This window comes from Tursiops truncatus, chromosome 8 (assembly GCF_011762595.2).
Source record: "Tursiops truncatus isolate mTurTru1 chromosome 8, mTurTru1.mat.Y, whole genome shotgun sequence".
Taxonomy (NCBI): Eukaryota; Metazoa; Chordata; class Mammalia; order Artiodactyla; family Delphinidae; genus Tursiops; species Tursiops truncatus.
The window spans coordinates 19,018,384-19,040,208 of record NC_047041.1 but is presented as its reverse complement, the minus strand read 5'-3'; the positions used below and the strand labels follow the sequence as shown (position 1 = coordinate 19,040,208).

General features: G+C 45.2%; 1 protein-coding gene across 12 annotated transcripts in view; it reads left to right on the top strand.

Moving 5' to 3' along the window:
- Nucleotides 1–21,825, top strand: part of TTC12 (tetratricopeptide repeat domain 12) — a 48,753-nt gene that overhangs the window by 23,337 nt on the left and 3,591 nt on the right. For 11 of the 12 annotated variants that reach the window (XM_073808203.1, XM_073808202.1, XM_073808209.1 and 8 more), the window contains 11 exons: nt 824–884; nt 1,314–1,502; nt 2,628–2,697; nt 3,630–3,718; nt 5,833–6,001; nt 10,423–10,515; nt 11,581–11,641; nt 12,430–12,567; nt 13,025–13,123; nt 13,599–13,667; nt 21,481–21,582. In XM_073808203.1, coding sequence (XP_073664304.1) covers nt 824–884; nt 1,314–1,502; nt 2,628–2,697; nt 3,630–3,718; nt 5,833–6,001; nt 10,423–10,515; nt 11,581–11,641; nt 12,430–12,567; nt 13,025–13,123; nt 13,599–13,667; nt 21,481–21,582 — 1,140 coding nt within the window. Of the gene's footprint in view, nt 1–823; nt 885–1,313; nt 1,516–2,627; nt 2,698–3,629; nt 3,719–5,832; nt 6,002–10,422; nt 10,516–11,580; nt 11,642–12,429; nt 12,568–13,024; nt 13,124–13,598; nt 13,668–21,480; nt 21,583–21,825 lie in introns of all 12 variants that reach the window. The other variant, XM_073808201.1, reaches the window with a different exon arrangement.

Sequence of the window (21,825 nt, the reverse complement as noted above, 5' to 3'; positions counted from 1 at the left end):
GCAAACATGCAGTCTATTACAGTTACCATGTTTGATATCCTGCAACACTATTCTCTGTTTTAATGTGATGCTTTTTCTTCAGTTCATTTCTTAATCCTAATCTTCTAGATGAGCCTTGAGCTTTTAAGCTATCTCAGAATGTTTCTTTGTTTTTTTGGGTTTTTTTTCTGAGCCTTTTCTTTCAGTGACTGGTCGCATTGATAGCCCTGAGGACTGTACTGCCCTAAACCCATCATCATGCCCCATTAACAAGAATCTTTCTTTTCCAGAAACTTTCTATCTAACAGTGTCCTCAGTGAGCCTCTCACGCTCAAGTGTTCTAGTTGACTCTTCCATGGCCAGTGAACAGACCCCTTACCAGCTCTTTGCAGCCTGTACATTTAAATAGGCAGTTCTCGCTTCCTGTTCCCAAGTCTCTGTCAACAGTGTTTCTAGCTTCATTTATTTCCTTATTCCCTGTGAGCATATCTGACAGGTAGCCTCCTGTTCTTTCTCAGTGCAAATATCATATCTGAATTTTGCATTTACCTTATGATTATTCTTATCCCAGCCAGACATGAGCCACGAGAATTGAGGACTGGATATTTTCCATCACAGGCTGTATCTGACAACACTATTTTTTAAAATAAAATTTGAAACAATACCTGTTGCCCCACAGAACCAAAGAAGCCTAAACAAAATGTCAAATGCATGCTGCGTTCCCCATGCCCGCCTCTGACGCGGGTAGCGGGGGAGGCTGGGAGGAGATAATGATACCCTGTGCCTGTCTTATAATCACCGTTCGCCCCTAACCACTCTTCAAGACCTTGTTTCTTTCTTCCAGTCTAGAGAGTGTTATCAGAAGATCTTAGAAATAAACCCCCAGCTGCAGACACAGGTGAAAGGTGAGACTTCCTGCCGATGTCCTTGTTCAAATTGCACCTCCCCTCTGTGCCCCGGTCCTGGGGTGTCCTCCATGCCTTCTCTGCACTTGGCCGCAAGCACAGCCACGCCCAGCCCTGCACAATCACATCCTCTCATAACAGCCCAGCCTTGCTCCTCTTCCTCTGTTCTTGGCCTTCCTCCTTTTCTCCACCATCCTCCCTCCAAGCCTTCTAGACAAGGAACAGTGTTGTCCTTGAATAATTCCCAAGATGTCTTAAGATTCCTGGTAGAAACTGTACACGCCTCCTAAAATTTTCCTTGCTGAAGATGAGTCTGAATTATTTTAATGCTTTCTGCCTTTCAGCCTCCCATCCTCAAAAACAGGTTGCTCCATGTGTGGACATGTTGATTGTTAGGGTTTTGTTGTGTTTTCCTTCTTGTTTTGCTAGACTACCTGAATCAGGTAGATCTTCGGGAGAAAGCAGACCTTCAAGAGAAGGAAGCCCAGGAAGCACTGGATTCAGGCACGAATACGGCCGTGACGACCAAGAATCTTCTGGAAATTCTTTCCAAGCCTGATCAGATCCCCTTGTTCTATGCAGGGGGGATTGAAATCCTGACTGACATGATGAAGGACTGTAAGCCAGCGATGTGTGTGATCTCGTGAATATTGTCAGTATAAGGGGACAGAGTTTAGAGGTCTGTCCTCACGAGGCAAAGAATCTGTTCCTTCCTTCCACCAATATTGATTGAAGGTCTACTATAATGTAGGTGCTAGAGGGGGTGCTTAAGAAACATAACCCATCCCAGCTCCATCCCCTCCTCAGAGCATGCTGACACATGACACACATGCTGTAAACACCACACAATACGACACAAAACACACAGACGGCACGCGCTCCATATATACTCACAACACACACACACAGCATGTGCTCACTATCATGTATACTTATATCACATACGTCACACACACACACACACACACCACGCGTGTGGGACAAATATACCACATATGCTTATATCACATACAAGCACACCACACACATTCACCCCTCACGGGTGTTCCCCACACGCTGCACATACCCGCACACCCTTTGCATACCCCACACAGACCCCGTATACACCACCAACACCCTGTACCAGCCCCACAAATTTCCCCCCAACCGTAGAGGAATGGAAGACAGAATTTTGTAGGATAAACTGTAACGTTCATCCCAGTTACACTTAATGGCTGCTTAGGATGTGGAGACAGTTTCAGAGCAAACATCAGCTGTCCTCCTGCTAATGAGAGCCACAGTGCTCTGTTTTATAGTTTCTGTAATTACTGATCTCAGGGCTGAAACCAGTGTTGTTACTCAGTGACAGAATGATGTTTGTACAAATGGATGGAGTCTGATTTCCCTCAGTGTACAGTGGAGGGTGCTCAGACACCCCTGCAGTAGTTTCTTGGAGATTATAGGTTCCTCTCTAGAGCCTGGAAACAGCTCTGAAATAAACATTTATTAAGAACAGATGGATATGCCTGTTCTTCTAGGAGGTTAAGCGGCTCCTGGAGACTCTCTAGAGATTACAGAATGATGAGTTGTCAGATCACTCTTGGGGCCCCCCGGGCTCAGCTCTCCTTCTCTGAACAGGACTGTGGATTTTGTGATCTAGACATTCCATATTGGGTTTCTGTTATCATCTGGCTCTGTGACAGTTAGACATCAGCCAGACCGTTCAGGAGTCTGATGACACGGTTTTCTCTGAACTTGTTTCAGGCACGGAACGAACTTTATTCAGAACACACAATGGATTCAGTATCATCAGTGAGAATGAGGTCATAAGAAGGTAGGGATGTTTGTAAAGACAGCCTGGCATCAAAGCAAGGAAAGACAACCATTTCTCATGAAATCAGACACTCATCACACAGGCAGCGTGATCACTGGATGGTACTACCTTCAGTCAATACTGGGTTAGGAAAACTTCCCAGGGTTCCTCCAAGCACTTCAGAGTCAGAGAAATGGCCACTCTTGCTGGTTTCCCACCAGTTTTTGCAAGATTGCTCTTTGTTCTTGTCCTCTTTTGGACTTTGCTGATCATAACAGGAAATGAGATCAGCTGGTTCCTGGCTGATCTCATCTATCATTGTATCTGAAGAAAGACCCCTATGGCAGGAGGTAGTTTGCTAAATTTATTTTGTATTTCAATTGTTCTGGTGCAGTTCCCATGGCTTAGGACACTGGTGTGGGTTGGAGTCACCGGCACACGTTTGTGTGTGTGATGAGGCTCATGAGCCCTAAGTGGTCTGCTGGCCCATCACAGTTCATTGGTCCTGCTGCAGCCAACGCCCTGGCCCCTGGCTCACCACCCTCCCTCTGTGCAGACTCAGCTTCCTCGGCTGCATCCTTGTCCTGGAGCTCTCAGCTGAGGTCCTAGCAGTCCCTTTTGGTCCTGGTGACCTGCAGCTCTGGATTAGGAAGTGACTTTCTTTTTTTTTTTTTTTTTTTTTTTTTTAATTACGCGGGCCTCTCACTATTGTGGCCTCTCCCGTGGCTCACGGACCCAGCCACTCCGCGGCATGCGGGATCCTCCCGGACCGGGGCACGAACCCACATCCCCTGCATCGGCAGGCGGACTCTCAACCACTGCGCCACCGGGGAAGCCAGGAAGTGACTTTCTTAAACCCACATTTGAGGAGTCTGGAGGTGAAATAAAACCAACTGAAAGGAAGATCAAGGCTGATTTGCAGTTTTAATATTGCTCTCCCTTGCCCATTGTAGGTGCTTTTCCACAGCAGGAAAAGATGCAGTGGAAGAGACAGTATGCATGTCTGTTCTCAGGCTCTGGCAAGCGGTGTGCAGTGAGAACGGTAAGCCAGGGAATAACCATCGATTATCGTTAATGCGCTGGTAATGGGAGGGCTACGGGGCGGGGGTGTGGGCAGGCAGGATTGTTCCTCTAGGACAGGCCCTGGAGATGGCGGTCTAGACCCTTCCCTGGAAAAGCATATGGATCAAAGCGAGACCTGCGCTGCAGTCGTGTCTCCGGCAACCTCGCAGCTGCCTCCTCAGTGGGCAAGGTCACGGTCAGCATCATGCGTGGTCTCATCACCTGGGCACTTGCCCTGGCTCTTTGCAGACTAGTGATTTCAGCTCGTGCACTGGCAGTGAGGCGGGCAGAGTTTTTCCTTTTCTGTCTGCTGAAAAATAGTGCTCCCTTTTTGCTGACCACAGTACCGGTTTCAGCATCATGAGATTTACAACCATCCCTGCCGGCCTCTTGTGACACTGATTACTTAATGCATAATATTGGGACAGTTACATGCTATGGGGAGTTATTTACCGTAACTCTTCCTTTTTTGCATATTAGCCTCTTCCGGGGTTCACTGAGTTTTTGTACAATCTTATCACTTTAGTGACCTCAATAAAAATTTTAGGTATTTCCCTCATTTTTTAAAACAATTGTATTTTTTTTTAATGAGGGGAAAATGTTTGACTTTGGACACGAAACAGTGAAAATGGGAAGAGTGACAGCTGTGTATGCCATGCACAGGCTTCTGTGGGGAGCTGTCGAGAGAGCTTGTAAATGCAGCTTGTAAACGATTAAATGCTGAATATGAGGTAACATGATTTTTTTCCTGATTTAGTAGGGTGGAGGAATCATGTTAAATTCTAGAATTCTTAAGTTCTAGAGAATCAGGGGGACTCTTCCCTGCAGGGAATTACGTTCAGACTAATATCCTAACCAAGGTGCCCTGCTACTTGTAGAACACTGCACCGGCTCCGAGCAGTGTTTTTGCAAATCGCCCTGCCCAAGGGTTAGGGAGGCAGGCTTGGTGACCGGGCGTTTCCTCAGTATGAATTGGACATGCTTCCCTCCGTGCAGCCCAACTTCCTCACCCTGCAGCCCACTTTGGTTTCTGTGAACCTTGGGGTCACATCTTTCTTTAGTATCTGGAAAAATACTGTCGGACACAGCCTGTGACATACATGCTGTATCTCAGATCAATGAAATCTTGGTATATCCAATTCAATAAATACAGAGCAGTTTTTAAAAAGGACAAAGGAATGCTTAAAAGTAAAGACGTGGAAATATGTCTGTGATATAGTGCTGACTGAGAGAGAAAAGCCAGTTTCAGGGTAGGATGTATCATATTTTAACATTGTTCATAAGAAGGGTGAATACTAGCCCCCTTAGGGAAAGGGCTTACCTGGAGGGGATACGGACGAGAGAAGAGGACTTTCATTTTCAGCTGTATACACGTTGTGTTATTTGAATTGTTTGCACTGAGCTACTTTTCATTTTTATGTAAACTAAACAAACTCTGCTCTGTTTCATAGCTTAGCCTCATACCCCAGCCTGTACCTCTGCCTGCTCTCAAATTCACGTACCTCGTTAGAAAATGCACCAGGCGAAAGTGGGGTGCGGGCAAATCTGATGCCACCGCCCTGGAAATAGCTCATGGTCTAGGAAGGGGAGCATTCTTTATTAATTAACATTCTCATGTGATCATTCTAGCTTTCTAGAAAAAACTCAAATAGTTGCTCTGGCCATTATATGAAAATCGATGGTCTAAAGCTCTTCCACCATTTAGCTGATTTCTTTTCCTTTCCTCACATTTCTGAACACCGTACGCCGGGAGGCCTCTGGCCAGAATAGTGGTAATAGCTAATGTATGTGTGTCAGCCCCTGTTCTCCGCACCATCACGTATTAACTCACTTGATCCTCACGACAACTCTGTTATGTTGGTCGCCTTCCTCGTCCCACTGATAAGGAGCATGGGGGTTGATGACTCGGCTAAGGTCGTTTCTTGGTCATTCAGACCCTGCAGTCTGGTTCTAGAATCCGTGCTCTTACCCTTCATTATCCTGCCTCTCAAATGCATGGGGAAGAGTTGGGTTTCCCATTGAGATGTGGGGAGACAGAACTGGCGTGACTGCTGTCATGGTCTGCGCTAGACGGACGTGCCCTGTGTTTTGCAGAGGAGAACCAGCGCCTACTTGTGCTGTGCCCCGACACGGGCCAGCTGCTGCCCTCCCTCTTGGCCTCCAGGGTCCCGAACATCCGGCAGCAGACCCTGGCCCTGCTGCTGCAGCTCGCCCAGACAGAGAATGGACGGAGCCTGATCATGGGCCACCTTGACCTGACCGGGTAAGGCTCTGCGCTGTGGGTGGGAGCTTCCCGGCAGCATCTCAGACCTTACCTGCCACATTAACACCTGCCTGGCTCCTGTCTCACATCTCTGATGTGAGAGGTGCCAGCCTACCAGATTAAGGATCAGAAACAGAAAGAGCCTTTGAGAAGAACACTCCCTCATGAGGACCTTCAGGACACTCCTGTCTGAACTTGGTACCATGGACAGTGTCACTTCTCCTGAGCCTGTTTCCATCTCACAGACACTGCAGACCTCGTAAATATGGCAGCACTTCCAAAGCCAGCAACTGGGAACCCAACTGTAAAACAGGCTATTTGTTTCTGCCCTTTTAACCTCAGTCCTGGCTCTACCCTGTTCCTGTCCTTACTTTTCTTCATTTATTCCTGTTTTAGGTAATACTATCCGATTTTGCATATCCTTAAACCCTTTCTGGAGCAAGGTAGGGTATAAGTAAATAAAACACATTTCAAATACTGTTACATGTAGGTCTTTCCGAGGCTTCAGGTGATAGGAATGGAATGCTCCTCTCTCCTAAGTAAACTTTTTTTAAAAATGGCTGAAGCACAGTGATTCTGCCCAGTGCTTTTCCTTCGAAAGATTATTCGTTCGAATATGTGAAATTGCCGCTTTTTATGTCACAAAAGGCTGCACGTTGGCAATTTCATGTGGTTCAACCGAAAAGAAATAGTAGCAGTGATTCTACCTTTGCTTTATAAATGCTTCCTATGTAACCTAAAAACAGAAGTTGGCTTCCGATTCTGTTCACTATCATCTCATTGGGAGGGAGGCCAGATAAGTGTCATTACCCCATTTCACAGGTGTGGCAGGAGAAAGTGCAGCTAGTGACTCGGGGCATCTCAGCCAGCTGTCTCCCAGGCCTTGGAGCCTCTCTCCTGCTCTCTGTTCCCCAAAAGGAAAGCAATCAAATATGAAGCTGTGTCAGACCTTCTTGGACCACAGCGAGGCCTCTGGGGCTGGTCCCATGTCAGTGAGGAAGTCCATGTGCGCTGAGGACAGGATAAGCCTTGGCTGTGACTCTCCCCTTCTCAGCCCAGCTCAGCAGCCCCATGGCTCACAGGAAAGGCCTTGGCAGCCCCCGAAGCTCAACCTACACAGGCAAACGGATCGTTAGCAGAGTTAAATCCTCAAAAGCGCATTTCACATTTCAAATGGCTCTGCAGTCATTTCCTCAATACCTTCATCATATGTTTTTTCATTTGGTTTTGGTCTCTTTGAGTAAATGTAGCTATAGTTATCATAAGCTTTCTCCCCAGCTACCTTTGAATTGCTTGAGTTTCATTTGAACTTTTCCAGTGTCTTGGCATTTGTGATCATCTTGTGTAGTCCTGCCTACTTTCCTTAGACAGTCAAAGAAACCTCAGTTTGTTACCTGTGTGCCCACTCTTCTCTGAAATGAAATGAGATAGTCTGAAACAGGACAGGGCTGCACACAGGTTCCATGACCCTCACATTCCTCCCCAAATGAGAAAGTGAAGGGACAAATGTGCAAGGACAGGAGCCGAGTGAGGGCCAGTATCCCTTTGTGAAAAGCTCTGGGGTTTTAGATTCAAGCAGTCAGGAGCCCACATCCCCTGCTTGTCTCTTTCTACTTGTGCGACCCAGGAAAGCTGCTTAGCCTTGAAGTGCCTGGTATCTCATCTGTATCACAGACTTACGGTGAAGCTTCAGAGACATGATACCCGTATGCTAGGTAAAATTTTTTCTGCTGCATTTGACAGATTACTTGGCCAAGAGAATTGGTCTTGTTTTTCTCACATAACAAAAAGACTAACAGCTTGTTTGGTGGTTTAACGATGGCAGGGTCAAGGTCTCTGTCCTCTTGACCTTTCCCTCATGGTCACACAAGGCTGCTGCAACTCCAAGCATCACATCCCTCTTTAAGACAGGTTAGCACCAACTGGGTCTGTCCCTTTTATCAAGAGGAGCTACTGCTTTTGTTTCTCTTTGGTCAGAATTGTGTCACATGCCACCCTGGTGGGGAAGATGGTTCCAGCTTCTGTGGTAGAGGCAGGCAGGTTAGAATGCAACTCTCCCACATCCCAGCGTTTGACATGTCTGAAGACATCGATGTTTTCCAGGTCAAGCATCCTGGTTTCCTCAACCGTTCCTCAGGTAGTTCGACTTCCAGACCCCTCCCAGAACAAGCTGCTAAATAAACCCAGTACCATAAATGTGGGTGACTGGAGGCCGTACTCCTGAATCTAAGAGCCCAGTTTGATGGGCTCTTTTCTATCTATAACTCCTGTTACAGCCTGATGGCATCTGGTCCTAATGATATCATTCTTCCTGGCCCTACTCCCACTCCCTGCTGTTCCTTCTCGGCTCCCTTTGCAAGCCCCCTTTATGCTGTCATCTTTCCACGTCAGGGACCGCAAGATCCTACCCTCGGCCCTCTTCTTGTCCATGGCCCTAATTGTCATGTCTAAGTCTCCCTCTCAGATGTTACAAGGAAACATCCTTCTGCAACTCGGCACCTTCATCGCAACGTCACAAGTATCATAAACTTAGCGTTTCAAAAGCGGTTCTTCAAACCAGAGCCTCTAGCTGAATATTCTGTCTTCACAGATAGCATTTCCATCTACCCTGTCACCTAGGCCAGAATCCTGAGAGCTCCCTGGTTGGCTCCTGCCCACATCCCTGAGAAAATGGTACTTGTCAGTCCTATCTCCTCCGCATCTCCTGGATTCATTTCCTCTGGCTCTCCTGCACCGTCTCCCATCATTACTTCTAGGTCATTGTGAGGCCTCTTTCTTCTCAACTGTGCCTCTTACTCTGCCCCGTCTCAGCGCAGTCCCTTAACCTTTATTGTCTGGAAAACCCCGGTTCTCCCCCCGTTGGATTCCCTGGTTCCTGTACTACCTGCTCTGATCCACCTGCAGCACACCACCAAAGGGATTTGTCCCAAATGCACATCTGTCCTGTTACTTTCCTGCTTAAAATGCCGTAATTACTCTACTGCCTCTAAGACTAGTTCTTGAATTTCTGAGAAATATAGCGCTTAGGAGTCACCTGGGGGCTTTATTAGAATACAGCTTCCTGGGGCCTCCTCTAGCTCAGAGACTGAGAGGGGCTCAAGAGCCTTCAGCCCTCCCCCTACACCCCCACCAAGCAAGTCGTCCACTGCCCACACTCGGGACACAGGCTAACAGGGGAAAGTACACACATTCCAGAAGGCCCGCCGTGACCCAGGCTGGCTCTGCCCAGCCCCCCAGCCTCGCAGCTCTCTGTCCTCCCCGCTCCCTAAGCACGAGCTGTGAGGAACCGCTAGCAGTCCCCAAGTGTGCCTCTGCGATTTATGCCTCATCACCTTTGAGACGGCTGTGTGCTCTGCCTCAGATGCTCTGCTCCTGTCCCCACGTGCCTGACGCTGGCCTACAAGCTCCTTGGAGCTGGGGCCTTGTCTTGCTTCATCCCTGTGGCTCCAGAGCCTACCACGTCACCTGGCACGTAATGCCAGTAAGTGTTGTTGACTGAATGGACAAAGGGACGCGTAGCCAATGCTGCACTTTCAAGTGATGCGGAAATGTCACCCTCATCTCCATCCTCCCACAGCTCTTGCCAGGGGGAGCCTGTGCCCACTTGACATGTGTCTGTTTCTAACCTATCATCTGACACACGTCCCTGTATGAGACAGGAGCTCAGTACTGTGTCCCAGCACTGAGCACGACACTCAGCACGCTGTAGGTGCTTGGTGTGGGTTTGCTGGATGGACAAATGCCTTCTGCTCTCATTGTCCTGGTGCCGGTCAGTCTGTTAAGGCAGCCTGAGACTGCATTAGCTTTTCGGCAGCTGCACCGGACTGTTTGCTCGTATACCAGGTTTGCCACTGGCTAAAAACTTGTAAGTTTTTTTCACATTAGTCAGGTATAAACCAGGTCTCCCAATTCTGTTACTTAAACAGAATTTCCAGCTCTAAGTGAAAGACTTTGAGTTTAACTCTCTGAAATTTCATCTGATATATTCAGCAACCTGTCAAAATCTCATTAAATCTTGATTCCATCCCCCACTTCATTAGGGGGCCTTCCCACTTAGTCATCAGCAGATTAGTAAGGGTGCCATTTAGATGTCATTTGTGTGATCCAACTTGGCCAAGCCAGAGTCCCAGGGCAGAGGCACCAGAGATTCCTTCCAAGTCAGCATCTGATAATCAGTGAACTTTGGTTCAAACTGTTAATTCCCCTGGGCCCTCACGTAAAGTGGTAGAGCCATTCCCACGGGAGGGTGTCTGCCTCATTGGGGTGGGCAGGGGCTGGGCTTCCTGGTGGGCATGGTAAGGCCCTTTCAGCTTATTTCACTCAGGTGCTGACTCCTTCCTGGCCTCCATGCAAAGCCTCCTTGTTGGGGATGCTGTCAGCTGGAGGTCAGCCCACCCTGAGGGTGTTATGGATTTTTGCAGGTTGTTGGAAGCCCTCGTGTCGTTTCTTGATTTCTCAGATAAGAAGGCCAACTCAGCCATGGGACTGCTCACAGACTTGGCTCTGGAAGAAAGGTAATTTTTGTTTCCAGAAATTGACATTTCTTCTTCAGCCTTTGTTGAACTGTCTGATCTTCTAAAACGTGAGGCACACGGGAGGCTAGACCAACTGAGCATCACAAGATTCACTGCGTAGGACAGCTGATGTCTTCAGGGGCCGTGGTCAGCCACTCCCGTTCCAGTCCCTCTAGGTGCAGGGGGCGACCCGGCCCTCAATGAGCTTGGAAGCAGTAAAATACTTAGAACAGTAACTCTCCCAGCAAGCAAATCTGCTATGCAGTGAGGCTTCTTCCCCTAATCAGTGCCTAATAGGAACTGCCTGGCAGACATGTGTTGATTAAATGAGAGAGAAAGAGAGGGAGAGAGGGAGGGGGAGGGAGGAGAAACACAGTAACAAAGTAGAGCCCTCCTGGGCCACCAGTGGCAGTATGGGTAACCATCCCCCGCGCTATTTTTTTTTTCTTTGTTTAGCTGCTGCTGGGGAAGACAGTGAAGGTCTTAGATTTTCATAACTTTTCAGTTTTTTAAAAACTGCATCTTGTTTTGTTTTTAATTTCCTCATCAACTTTGGGGCGTCTTACTTAGGAAGCATTATACAATGAGAGAGAGCTGTTTGTGCTGGCAGCCGGCCATCAGCACGGGCTGGGAGGGTGTACTCGCCTCTCTAGCTGGTGGAGGTGTGTGTGCCTCGGGGCCCTCCTCACGGCTGTGACACGTAAACATGCTTACACTGTGTCTCCTGTTTGCACGGCGCACAGCGTGTAGACTCAAAGCAAGGGGAGGGCAGGGGTGGTGCTAAGTCAGTTCGGCAGAAACCTAAGGATTCCAGCAGCTTCTGCATGAGAGGGCCACCCTCTGAGATCTGTTGTTTAACATCAAAAGCAAGTCTCCAGGCTAAGAAAAAGTAAAGCCACATTACCTGCCCAGTGACGACCTTTTTTGGTTCCGAATGAATCATCCATGCAGGGGCAAATCACACGGGCCCAGGGTTGGACGGTCTGCTCCATCACCCAAGATGCTGTATTTATGTTTCAGTTTGCACGGGGTAGAAATAAATCATGGCTGATGTTCTCTCGACAGATTCCAAGTCTGGTTCCAGGCCAGCCTTCCAGATGTTCTCCTGGCACTGACAGGCGTGCTGGTGAGTAAGCCCTCATTTTATCACCTGTGACAGACCCTTTTGGGAGCATGAGCGGGGCTGTTTCAACACAGTTTACACCCCAGAACTCCTGTTGCCTCTCAGGTTGAGTAATCATTTATTCACAGCTGGAATTTATACAAGTCTTGGTTGTTGAAACAGCTGCAGTGGGGGCAGGTGGAGATGGCATACGGGCAGAGCTGGTTACAGCGGAGGAAAGCCTGCCTGAGGGCTGCAGTAGGCGAAGGTGGAGAGTTTGTCAGTCTCCATCAGTCTTCTTCTGAGCCAAGTCCCGTCATAAGTACCACGTGCAACCCTGTCCCCTGAATGGCAGTCATCTTGGTCAGGAGAGCAGGTGTGGTGGTTGGAGCTGATGAGGGAGAAAATTGCCAGGCTGGGAGTCCTCCAGGAGAGCGTGCTGTGACTAGACCTGTCCCCAGTGAGCCATAGAAGTTTCAGGGGACCTTAGAGGGCATACTGACACGCCAGTATTTCACAGATGTGGAAATGGAAGGTCTGAGAAGGGACAGGACTTGTCCCAGTGCCCCCAGCTAGTTGATGGAGCGACTGGGATTAAGCCCCAGGCCTCCCTATTCCAGGCCAAGGTGATTTGGGGTCTCCCCCTCTGTGTGCCTCCTTCCTTTCTGGCAGCGTGACCCCACCGATGTCCCCATGTGGCATAACGCTATCTGGTTCCCAGACATTTTGGTGAGTGAGGGATGCCCCTAGACATTATTCTGGCATCATTTGCCTGCTCTCTGCAGATTCGCTTTCTCTTCATCCCCTTTTAGAGGAGAGATCCCAAGGTCACCAACACCTCAGCTCTCTGCCAGTGTATTGCCATTATGGGAAACCTCAGCGCTGAGGCTGCCACCCGAAGACAGATGTCTGCCTCTGAAGAATTCAGGGATGCCTGCTTGGGCCTCATGGTATTTCAGCTTTTCTAGTCAAAGTTGGTCTTTTACCTGCTTTGAGGGCATTGGCTTCTTCTTCATTATCTGGCTTTTCCAAAAATTCTGTTTGAGGGTGCTGGGGCCAGTGGCTTACCCCTTCTGTAACAGTAGGTTTGATGGGCAGCTGGCCTTACAGAGTCCTCCAGATCAAGTCTTTTCCACCCCGGAGATGTTCGAAGGGTTTTCTGTGGAGCTGGCTTGAGCACCCATTTCAACAGCTCCATCTGCAGCTTGAACCCAGGGCATACAACATATGACATGAGGCGCCACACACTCTGTGCTGTAAACCGGGCTCAGACCTTCCCACATCACTTAGGTTCATGACACTGACAATTTTAGGGAGTGTGAGTGATACTGAGACCATTGCCAAGGGGAACAGATGACCGTGACAAGCTGCAGGAAGATCATTGATCACCTTGTTTTATTTCCAAAGGCCAAGTGTGAGGAGGATGTGGACCTGTTCAGAGAGGTCATGTATACCCTCCTGGGACTCATGATGAACTTGTGTCTTCAGTCCCCCTTTGTCTCTGAGGTACCGCATTCTTTTCTCCCTACCTTAACCCATTCTGTTGCAAAGAACTGTTCTCATTTCTGCAAAGAGGATAGAAGCATGGCAGTGCTTCTACACTGGCAATGGGAATGGGGAATGCTGGGCGGACGCTCTGTCCCTGAGCTGCCGAGGGATGGATGAGTCGCTCTGTCAGGTATTGATTCTGAAAACCAGTTGAGCATCCAGGGCGCTGAGCACGGTGCTAGGTTCTGCGTTTACAAAGTCAAATGCGATGTGGTCCCTGCTCTCAAGGTGTCACCCTGTAGTTAGGGGAGTTGGACGTGGGAAGAAATGAGAGCGATAGAAGAAGATGTTGTGAAGGAAATGTGGACAGACGTGGTGATGGCGAGAGGGAGGGAGTGGAGAGTGGTCAGTTCCACTTGAGCGCTCAGAAGGAAGAGGCAGAGGACCGTGACCAGGACAGGCAAACTCCTTCTCCTGCTCCTTGTTGTTGTAGGTTTGGGCCATGGAGGTGAGCCGGAAGTGCCTGTCTTTACTGAACAGCCAGGATGGAGGAATCCTCACAGTAAGCTTCTCCCAGGGAAATCCAGAAACAGCTTCCTTTGTTGTTCTCCTTTTGTTTTGTTTTGTTTTATTTTGAAGTCACCACACATTTCAGATTCTACTGATTCTCTGAGATATGAGGCAGATTATATACTCCTCAAAACAATGCCCATAGCACATAAATACCAAACTTGCCTATGGTTTCAGGGGATTTGGTGACACCCCCCACCAGTGCCCATCTGTGGAGGCCCTAGAGTCCAGGAACCCCAGTTAAGAATCCGTTTTCTGTAAACTGTGGCCCTTAACAGCTTATCCAAGGTAATCTGTCTGATTTGTCCTATATCGAGCCATCTCTGTGCAAATTGGACAGGCCAAATGATTTTATTTGCAATCTTTCTTCCATAGTCAAAAAAGCCAGACACATATTTTAAAGCCAGTGATTCTGGAGGTTGTTTATGCATAATGGTTTTAGCCCCCTTGGAGATATATGCTGGAATGGCTTTCTTCTGTTTCTGACATTTGGCTAAGAAAATTAAGAATGCCTATGGTTAGCACAGTGTATCAGGAGGAGAATGTTGATATGATTCAAGAGGCTGTTTGCCATTATCCTGGGATGTGTTCTTCACTTGCATTAGGAATCACCCCAACTTTTATGCCTATTAGGTCAGGGCCCTAAACCTAGAGAAACAATTGGTGTCACATCCAGGGCAGGTCTGGGAAACCAGCCCTTCAAGGATCACAGCCTGGGCACAAGCCTCTTAGACAGCCTCATCCACCAGAGGGCAGACAGCAGAAGCAAGAAGAACTACAGTTCTGCAGCCTGTGGAATGAAAAGCACATTCACAGAAAGATAAACAAAATGAAAAGTCAGAGGACTATGTACCAGATGAAGGAACGAAATGAAACCCCAGAAAAACAACTAAATGTAGTGGAGATAGGCAACCTTCCAGAAAACTAATTCAGAATGATGATAGTGAGGATGATCCAGGACCTTGCAAAAAGAATGGAGGCAAAGATCAAGAAGATGCAAGAAATGTTAAACAAAGACCTAGAAGAATTAAGGAACAAACACCAGAAGAATTAAAGAACAAACAGAGATGAACAATACAATAACTGAAATGAAAACTACACTAGAAGGGATCAATAGCAGAATAACTGAGGCAGAAGAACAGATAAGTGACCTGGAAGACAGAACGGTGGGATTCACTGCCATGGAACAAGATAAAGGAAAAAGAACGAAAAGAAATGAAGACAGCCTAAGAGACCTCTGGGACAACATTCAATGCACCAACATTCGCATTATAGGGGTCCCAGAAGGAGAAGAGAGAGAGAAAGGACCCGAGAAAATATTTGAAGAGATTATAGTCGAAAACTTCTCTAACATGGGAAAGGAAATAGCCACCCAAGTCCAGGAAGCGCAGAGAGTCCCATACAAGATAAACCCAAGGAGAAACACGTCGAGACACATAGTAATCAAATTGACAAAAATTAAAGGCAAAGAGAAACTATTGAAAGCAACAAGGGAAAAATGACAAATGACATACAAGGGAACTCCCATAAGATTAACAGCTGATTTCTCAGCAGAAACTCTACAGCCAGAAGGGAGTGGCATGATATACTTAAAGTGATGAAAAGGAAGAACCTAGAACCAAGATTACCCGGCAAGGATCTCATTCAGATTTCATGGAGAAATCAAAAGCTTCACAGACAAGCAAAAGCTAAGAGAATTCAGCACCGCCAAACCAGCTCTACAACAAATGCTAAAGGAACTTCTCTAAGTGGGAAACACAAGAGAAAAAAAGGACCTACAAAAAAAACCCCATAACAATTAAGAAAATGGTCATAGGAACATACATATAGATAATTACCTTAAACGTGAATGGTTTAAATGCTCCAACCAAGAGACACAGGCTCGCTGAATGGATACAAAAACAAGAGCCATATATATGCTGTCTACAAGAGACCCACTTCAGACCTAGGGACACATACAGACTGAAAGTGAGGGGATGGAAAAATATATTCCATGCAGATGGAAATCAAAAGAAAGCTGCAGTAGCAATACTCATATCAGATAAAATAGACTTTCAAATAAAGAATGTTACAAGAGACAAGGAAGGACACTACATAATGATCAAGTGATCAATCCAAGAAGAAGATATAACAATTATAAATATATATGCACCCAACTTAGGAGAACCTCAATACATAAAGCAACTGCTAACAGCTATAAAAGAGGAAATCGACAGTAACACAGTAATAGTGGGGGACATTAACACCCTACTTACACCAATGGACAGATCATCCAGACAGAAAATTAATAAGGAAACACAGTTTTAAATGACACAATAGACCAGATACGTTTAATTAATATTTATAGGACATTCCATCCAAAAACAGCAGATTACACTTTCTTCTCAAGCGCACACAGAACATTCTCCAGGATAGATCACATCTTGGGTCACAAATCAAGCCTTGGTAAATTTAAGAAAATTGAAATCACATCAAGCATCTTTTCCAGCCACAATGCTATGAGATTAGAAATCAGTTACAGCGAAAGAAACATAAAAAACACAAACACATGGGTGCTGAAAAATATGTTACTACATACCAAGAGATCACGAAGAAATCAAAGAGGAAATCAAAAAATACCTAGAGACAAATGACAATGAAAACACGATGATCCAAAACCTATGGGATGCAGCAGAAGCAGTTCTAAGAGGGAAGTTTATAGCAATACAATGCTACCTCAAGAAACGTCTCAAATAAACAATCTAACTTTACACCTAAAGGAACTAGAGAAAGAAGAACAAACAAAACCCAAAGTTAGTAGAAGGAAAGAAATCATTAAAGATCAGAGCAGAAATAAATGAAATAGAAACAAAGAAAACAATAGCAAAGATCAATAAAACTAAAAGCTGGTTCTTTGAGAAGATAAACAAAATTGATAAACCTTTAGCCAGACTCATCAAGAAAAAGAGGGAGAGGACTCAAATCAATAAAATTAGAAATGAAAAAAGGAGAAATTACAGCAGACACCGCAGAAATACAAAGCATCCTAAGAGACTACTACAAGCCACTGTATGCCAATAAAATGGACAACCTGGAAGAAATGGGCAAATTATTAGAAAGGTATAACCTTCCAAGACTGAACCAGGAAGAAATAGTAAATATGAACAGGCCAATCACAAGTAATGAAATTGAAACTGTGATTAAAAATCTTCCAACAAACAGAAGTCCAGGACCAGATGGCTTCACAGGTGAATTCTATCAAACATTTAGAGAAGAGCTAACACCCATCCTTCTCAAACTCTTCCAAAATATAGTAGAGGGAGGAACACTCCCAAACTCATTCTACGAGGCCACCATCACCCTGATACTAAAACCAGACAGAGATACTACATAAAAAGAAAATTACAGACCAGTATCACTGATGAATATAGATGCAAAAATCCTCAACAAAATGCTGGCAAACGGAATCTAACAACACATTTAAAGGATCGTAACACCATGATCAAGAGGGATTTATCCCAGGGATGCAAGGATTCTTCAATATACGCAAATCAATCAATGTGATACACCATATTAACAAACTGAAGAATAAAAACCATATGATCATCTCAGAAAAAGCTTTTGACAAAATTCAACACCCATTTATGATAAAAACTCTCCAGAAAGTGGGCATAGAGGGAACCTACCTCAAAACAATAAAAGCCATATAAGACAAACCCACAGCAAACATCATTCTCAATGGTGAAAAAGTGAAAGCACTTCCTCTAAGATCAGGAACAAGACAAGGATGTCCACTCTCACCACTATTATTCAACATAGTTTTGGAAGTCCTAGCCACGGCAATCAGAGAAGAAAAAGAAATAAAAGGAATACAAATTGGAAAACAAGAAGAAAAACTGTCACTGTTTGCAGGTGACATGATACTATACATAAAGAATCCTAAAGATGCCACCAGGAAACTACTGGAGCTAATCAATGAATTTGGTAAAGTTGCAGGATACAAAATTAATGCACAGCAATCTCTTGCATTCCTATATACTAATGATGAAAAATCTGAAAGAGAAATTAAGGAAACAATCCCATTCACCATTGCAACAAAAAGAATAAAATACCTAGCAATAAACCTTCCTAAGGAGGTAAAAGACCTGTACTCAGTACACTATAAGACACTGATGAAATAAATCAAAGATGACACAAACAGATGGAGAGATATACCATGTTCGTGGATTGGAAGAATCAATATTTTGAAAATGACTATACTACCCAAAGCAATCTACAGATTCAATGCAATCCCTATCAAATTACCAGTGGCATTTTTTACAGAACTAGAACAAAAAATCTTAAAATTTGTATGGAGACACAAAAGACCCTGAGTAGCCAAAGCAGTCTTGAGGGAAAAAAACGGAGCTGGAGGAATCAGACTCCATGACTTCAGATTATACTACAGAGCTACAGTAGTCAAGACAATATGGTACTGGCACAGAAACAGAAATATAGATCAATGGAACAGGATAGGAAGTCCAGAGATAAACCCATGTACCTATGGTCACCTAATTTATGACAAAGGAGGCAAGAATATACAGTGAAAAAAAGATAGTCTCTTCAATAAGTGGTGCTGGCAAAACTGGACAGCAACATGTAAAAGAAGGAAATTAGAAGCCTCCCTAACACCCTACACAAAAATAAACTTAAAATGGATTAAAGACGTAAATGTAAGACCGGACACTAAAAAACTCTTAGAGGAAAACACAGGAAGAACACTCTTTGACCTAAATCACAGCAAGATCTTTTTTGAACCACCTCCTAGAGTCATGGAAATAAAAACAAAAATAAACAAATGGGACCTAATAGGACCTAATAAAAGCTTTTGCACATCAAAGGAAACTATAAACAAAACGAAAAGACAGCCCTCAGAATGGGAGAAAATATTTGCAAACGAATCAACAAAGGATTAATCTCAAAAAAAAATATCAACAGCTCATGCAGCTCAATATTAAACAAACAACCCAATCAACAAATGGGCAGAAGACCTAAATGGACATTTCTCCAAAGAAGACATACAGATGGCCAAGAAGCACATGAAAAGCTGCTCAACATCACTAATTATTAGAGAAATGCAAATCAAAACTATGAGGCATCACCTCACACTGGTTAGAATGGACATCATCAGAAAATCTACAAACAACAAGTGCTGGAGAGGGTGTGGCGAAAAGGGAACCCTCTTGCACTGTTGGTGGGTATGTAAATTGATACAGCCACTATGGAGAACAGTATGGAGGTTCCTTAAAAAACTAAAAATAGAATTACCATATGACCCAGCAATCCCACTACTGGGCATATACCCTGAGAAAACCATAATTCAAAAAGACACATGCACCCCAATGTTCATTGCAGCACTATTTCCAATAGTCAGGTCATGGAAGCAACCTAAATGCCCATCGACAGACGAATGGATAAAGGAGATGTGGTACATATATACAGTGGAATATTACTCAGCTGTAAAACGGGACGAAATTGGGTCATTTGTAGAGACGTGGATGGATCTAGAGACTGTCCTACAGAGTGAAGTAAGTCAGAAAGAGAAAAACAAATAACCGTATATTAACGCATATATGTGGAATCTAGAAAAATGGTACAGGTGAACCGGTTTGCAAGGCAGAAATTGAGACACAGATGTAGAGAACAAACATATGGACACCAAGCGGGGGACGTGAAGGGGGGATGGTGGTGGGCTGAACTGGGAAATTGGGATTGACATATATACACTAATATGTATAAAATAGATAACTAATGAGAACCTGCTGTATTAAACTTTTTTTTTGAAAAAAAAAAAAAGGATCATAGCCGGGGGACTGGTTCCCGGGTTGTAAAAACCTTCCAAGTAGACCCAGCATATCCTGTTTGTGGCCAGCAAGCCCACAGCTTCTCTGAAGTCAATCCAGACTTACAGGGCAAAGCTGTTTAACCTGGGCTCCAGAAAGATGTGGTAGGTCTTCAGGTTCCCTGGAACCTCCAGCAATTGTATAGAAAACTCTGAGTGTATGTGCATTTTCATGGGCCTGGAGAGCACCACAGCTTTCATCAGATCCTCAAAAATGATACACGACCCCAAAAGTGGTAAGCACCAGTGTTCTTGGGTACTTGGGATTTTCTGGCTGCTGGGTCTAAAGCTGGGCCTGCACTCGTTCCACACTGGCCCTTCAAGGACTCTGGGGTAGATGTCCCCAGGACTCTGCTTGGCCACAGCTAGGTGGGTGCTCACCAGCTTGTTGAGCAGGGCAGTAGCCTTAGCAGGGAACCCGGTCCTTTAATACTGTGCTCTCTCTACTGTCTTGGGCCTGAAAAGAGAGCTGTACTGTCAGCTGTAGTCACATCCTAGCCCCGGTAGGAAGCAGATGAGGGAAACAAGATAGGTGATATGATAATACACAGGTTTGTCCATTCTTGCTCTGGAGACTTCATTAAAATGAGACTAAAGACATTAGGGGGAAAAAAGGCAGAAACGCACACTGACAAAGTGAACAGGCAAGAGGCCACCAAAGGGTAAGTTATTTTAGCTAGTTTCTGGAAAATGGAGAACAGCTGCCAGACTGGTAATTATCGCGGCAGGGCTAAAGAAGCCTTCGTGTAGAGGACAGACGAGGGGAGCCCAGCTGGGGGGTAGCGGGTCTGTCTTGCAGCTCCATGGAGAAGATCGAGAATTCAAACCGCCAGCTACAGCAGAGGACAGAAGTAAGAGATGGGGGGCTGCATCTGGCAGCCAGGCATCTATTCCTCAGGCATAGAATGAGCCATTTTTTCCTAAAGGAATTGAAAGACCAGAGAAAAAAGTTTTGCTTTCTAGTATTTGAGAGTGCCACCTCTCCACCTGTCAGTGGATAAACTTCCCATAAACATAGTGTACCCAAACATACTGCTTTTTTCATAAATGTGACTGGAGAGCTAAGGGTAGACCTCACCAGGCATATCAGGAAAGCCATTCGAATAAATAGACAAAGCAAGGTAAGCAGAAAATTTTACTCTCAAAAAAGAGAGATGAAGTAGAAAACAGAAGAAAAAATAACTATCACTCGTGTCTTCAGAAAGATTCAAGATAGTGTTATGGCCATAAAATGGTAACAGAACTACTTTTTTAAAAATCAGAACTGGAAAATAAAATCAGTGAAGTCTCCCAGAAAATAGAATAAAAAGACAAAGATTTAGAAAAGATAAAGGAAAAGCTAAAAGTCCCAGAGGATCCATCCAGGAAGGAAGTCCACCATCTAATAAGTGCCCTGTTGATATCAGAGCCCCACGGGTGATACAGGGCAGGACTTTCTTGCCAAGGGTTGAACGCTGGTCCTGTGTGAAGCTGGAATAAGCTGGGCCTCTGTGCACCCGGGGGCAATGTTGGCGGCCCTTAGAATTGCCTACCCAGCAGCTTTATTATAAAGGACAGTACTTGACTTGCTATCAATTCCTTGGCCATTGTGTTTTTAAAGTCAAGGTATTATTTTGCATCTAATATTAATGATTGTTTTTGCCTCACCAAACTACTCGTTGACTTTAAAAGGTCATCAGCATTTTAAGAAAAAAATATCTATTGAGGTATAGTGGGTGTACAATATTATATATTTCAGGTGTACAACACAGTGATTCACAATTTTTAAAGGTTATGCTCCATGTATAGTTACGGTAAAATATTGGCTATATTCCCTATGCTGTACAGTATATCCTTGTAGCTAATTTATTGTATACAAGGTAGTTTGTGGCCTTAACCCCCTACGCCTTTCTTGCCCCTCCCCACTTAGGAACGTTTAATCAGCCTTTCTTTCTGCTTCACTCAGAGAGCTGCTGGCGTTCTTAGCCGCACCCTTGTTTCCTCTCCGAAAATTGTTGAGGAGGCCCTCAGAGCAGGAGTGGTGAAGAAAATGGTTAAATTCCTGAAGGTAAAATAACTTCATTGGTTACAACCTCCTGAATTTCCGGGAGTGTCATATTTTATTGGGGGAACAGAACTAAGGAGGGCTTTGTTCAGTTAAGGTTCTTCTATTTCCCCCCTGCTAGCTTCTAACCTTCTCGAATGGAGATTCCCTTCTGCCTGTCCACCCAGACTCTGCTCTGACCAGCAGTGTAAGATTGTTGAACAAATAATTGTTCATTAGATGCATCTATAAAAACTGCTTACCACT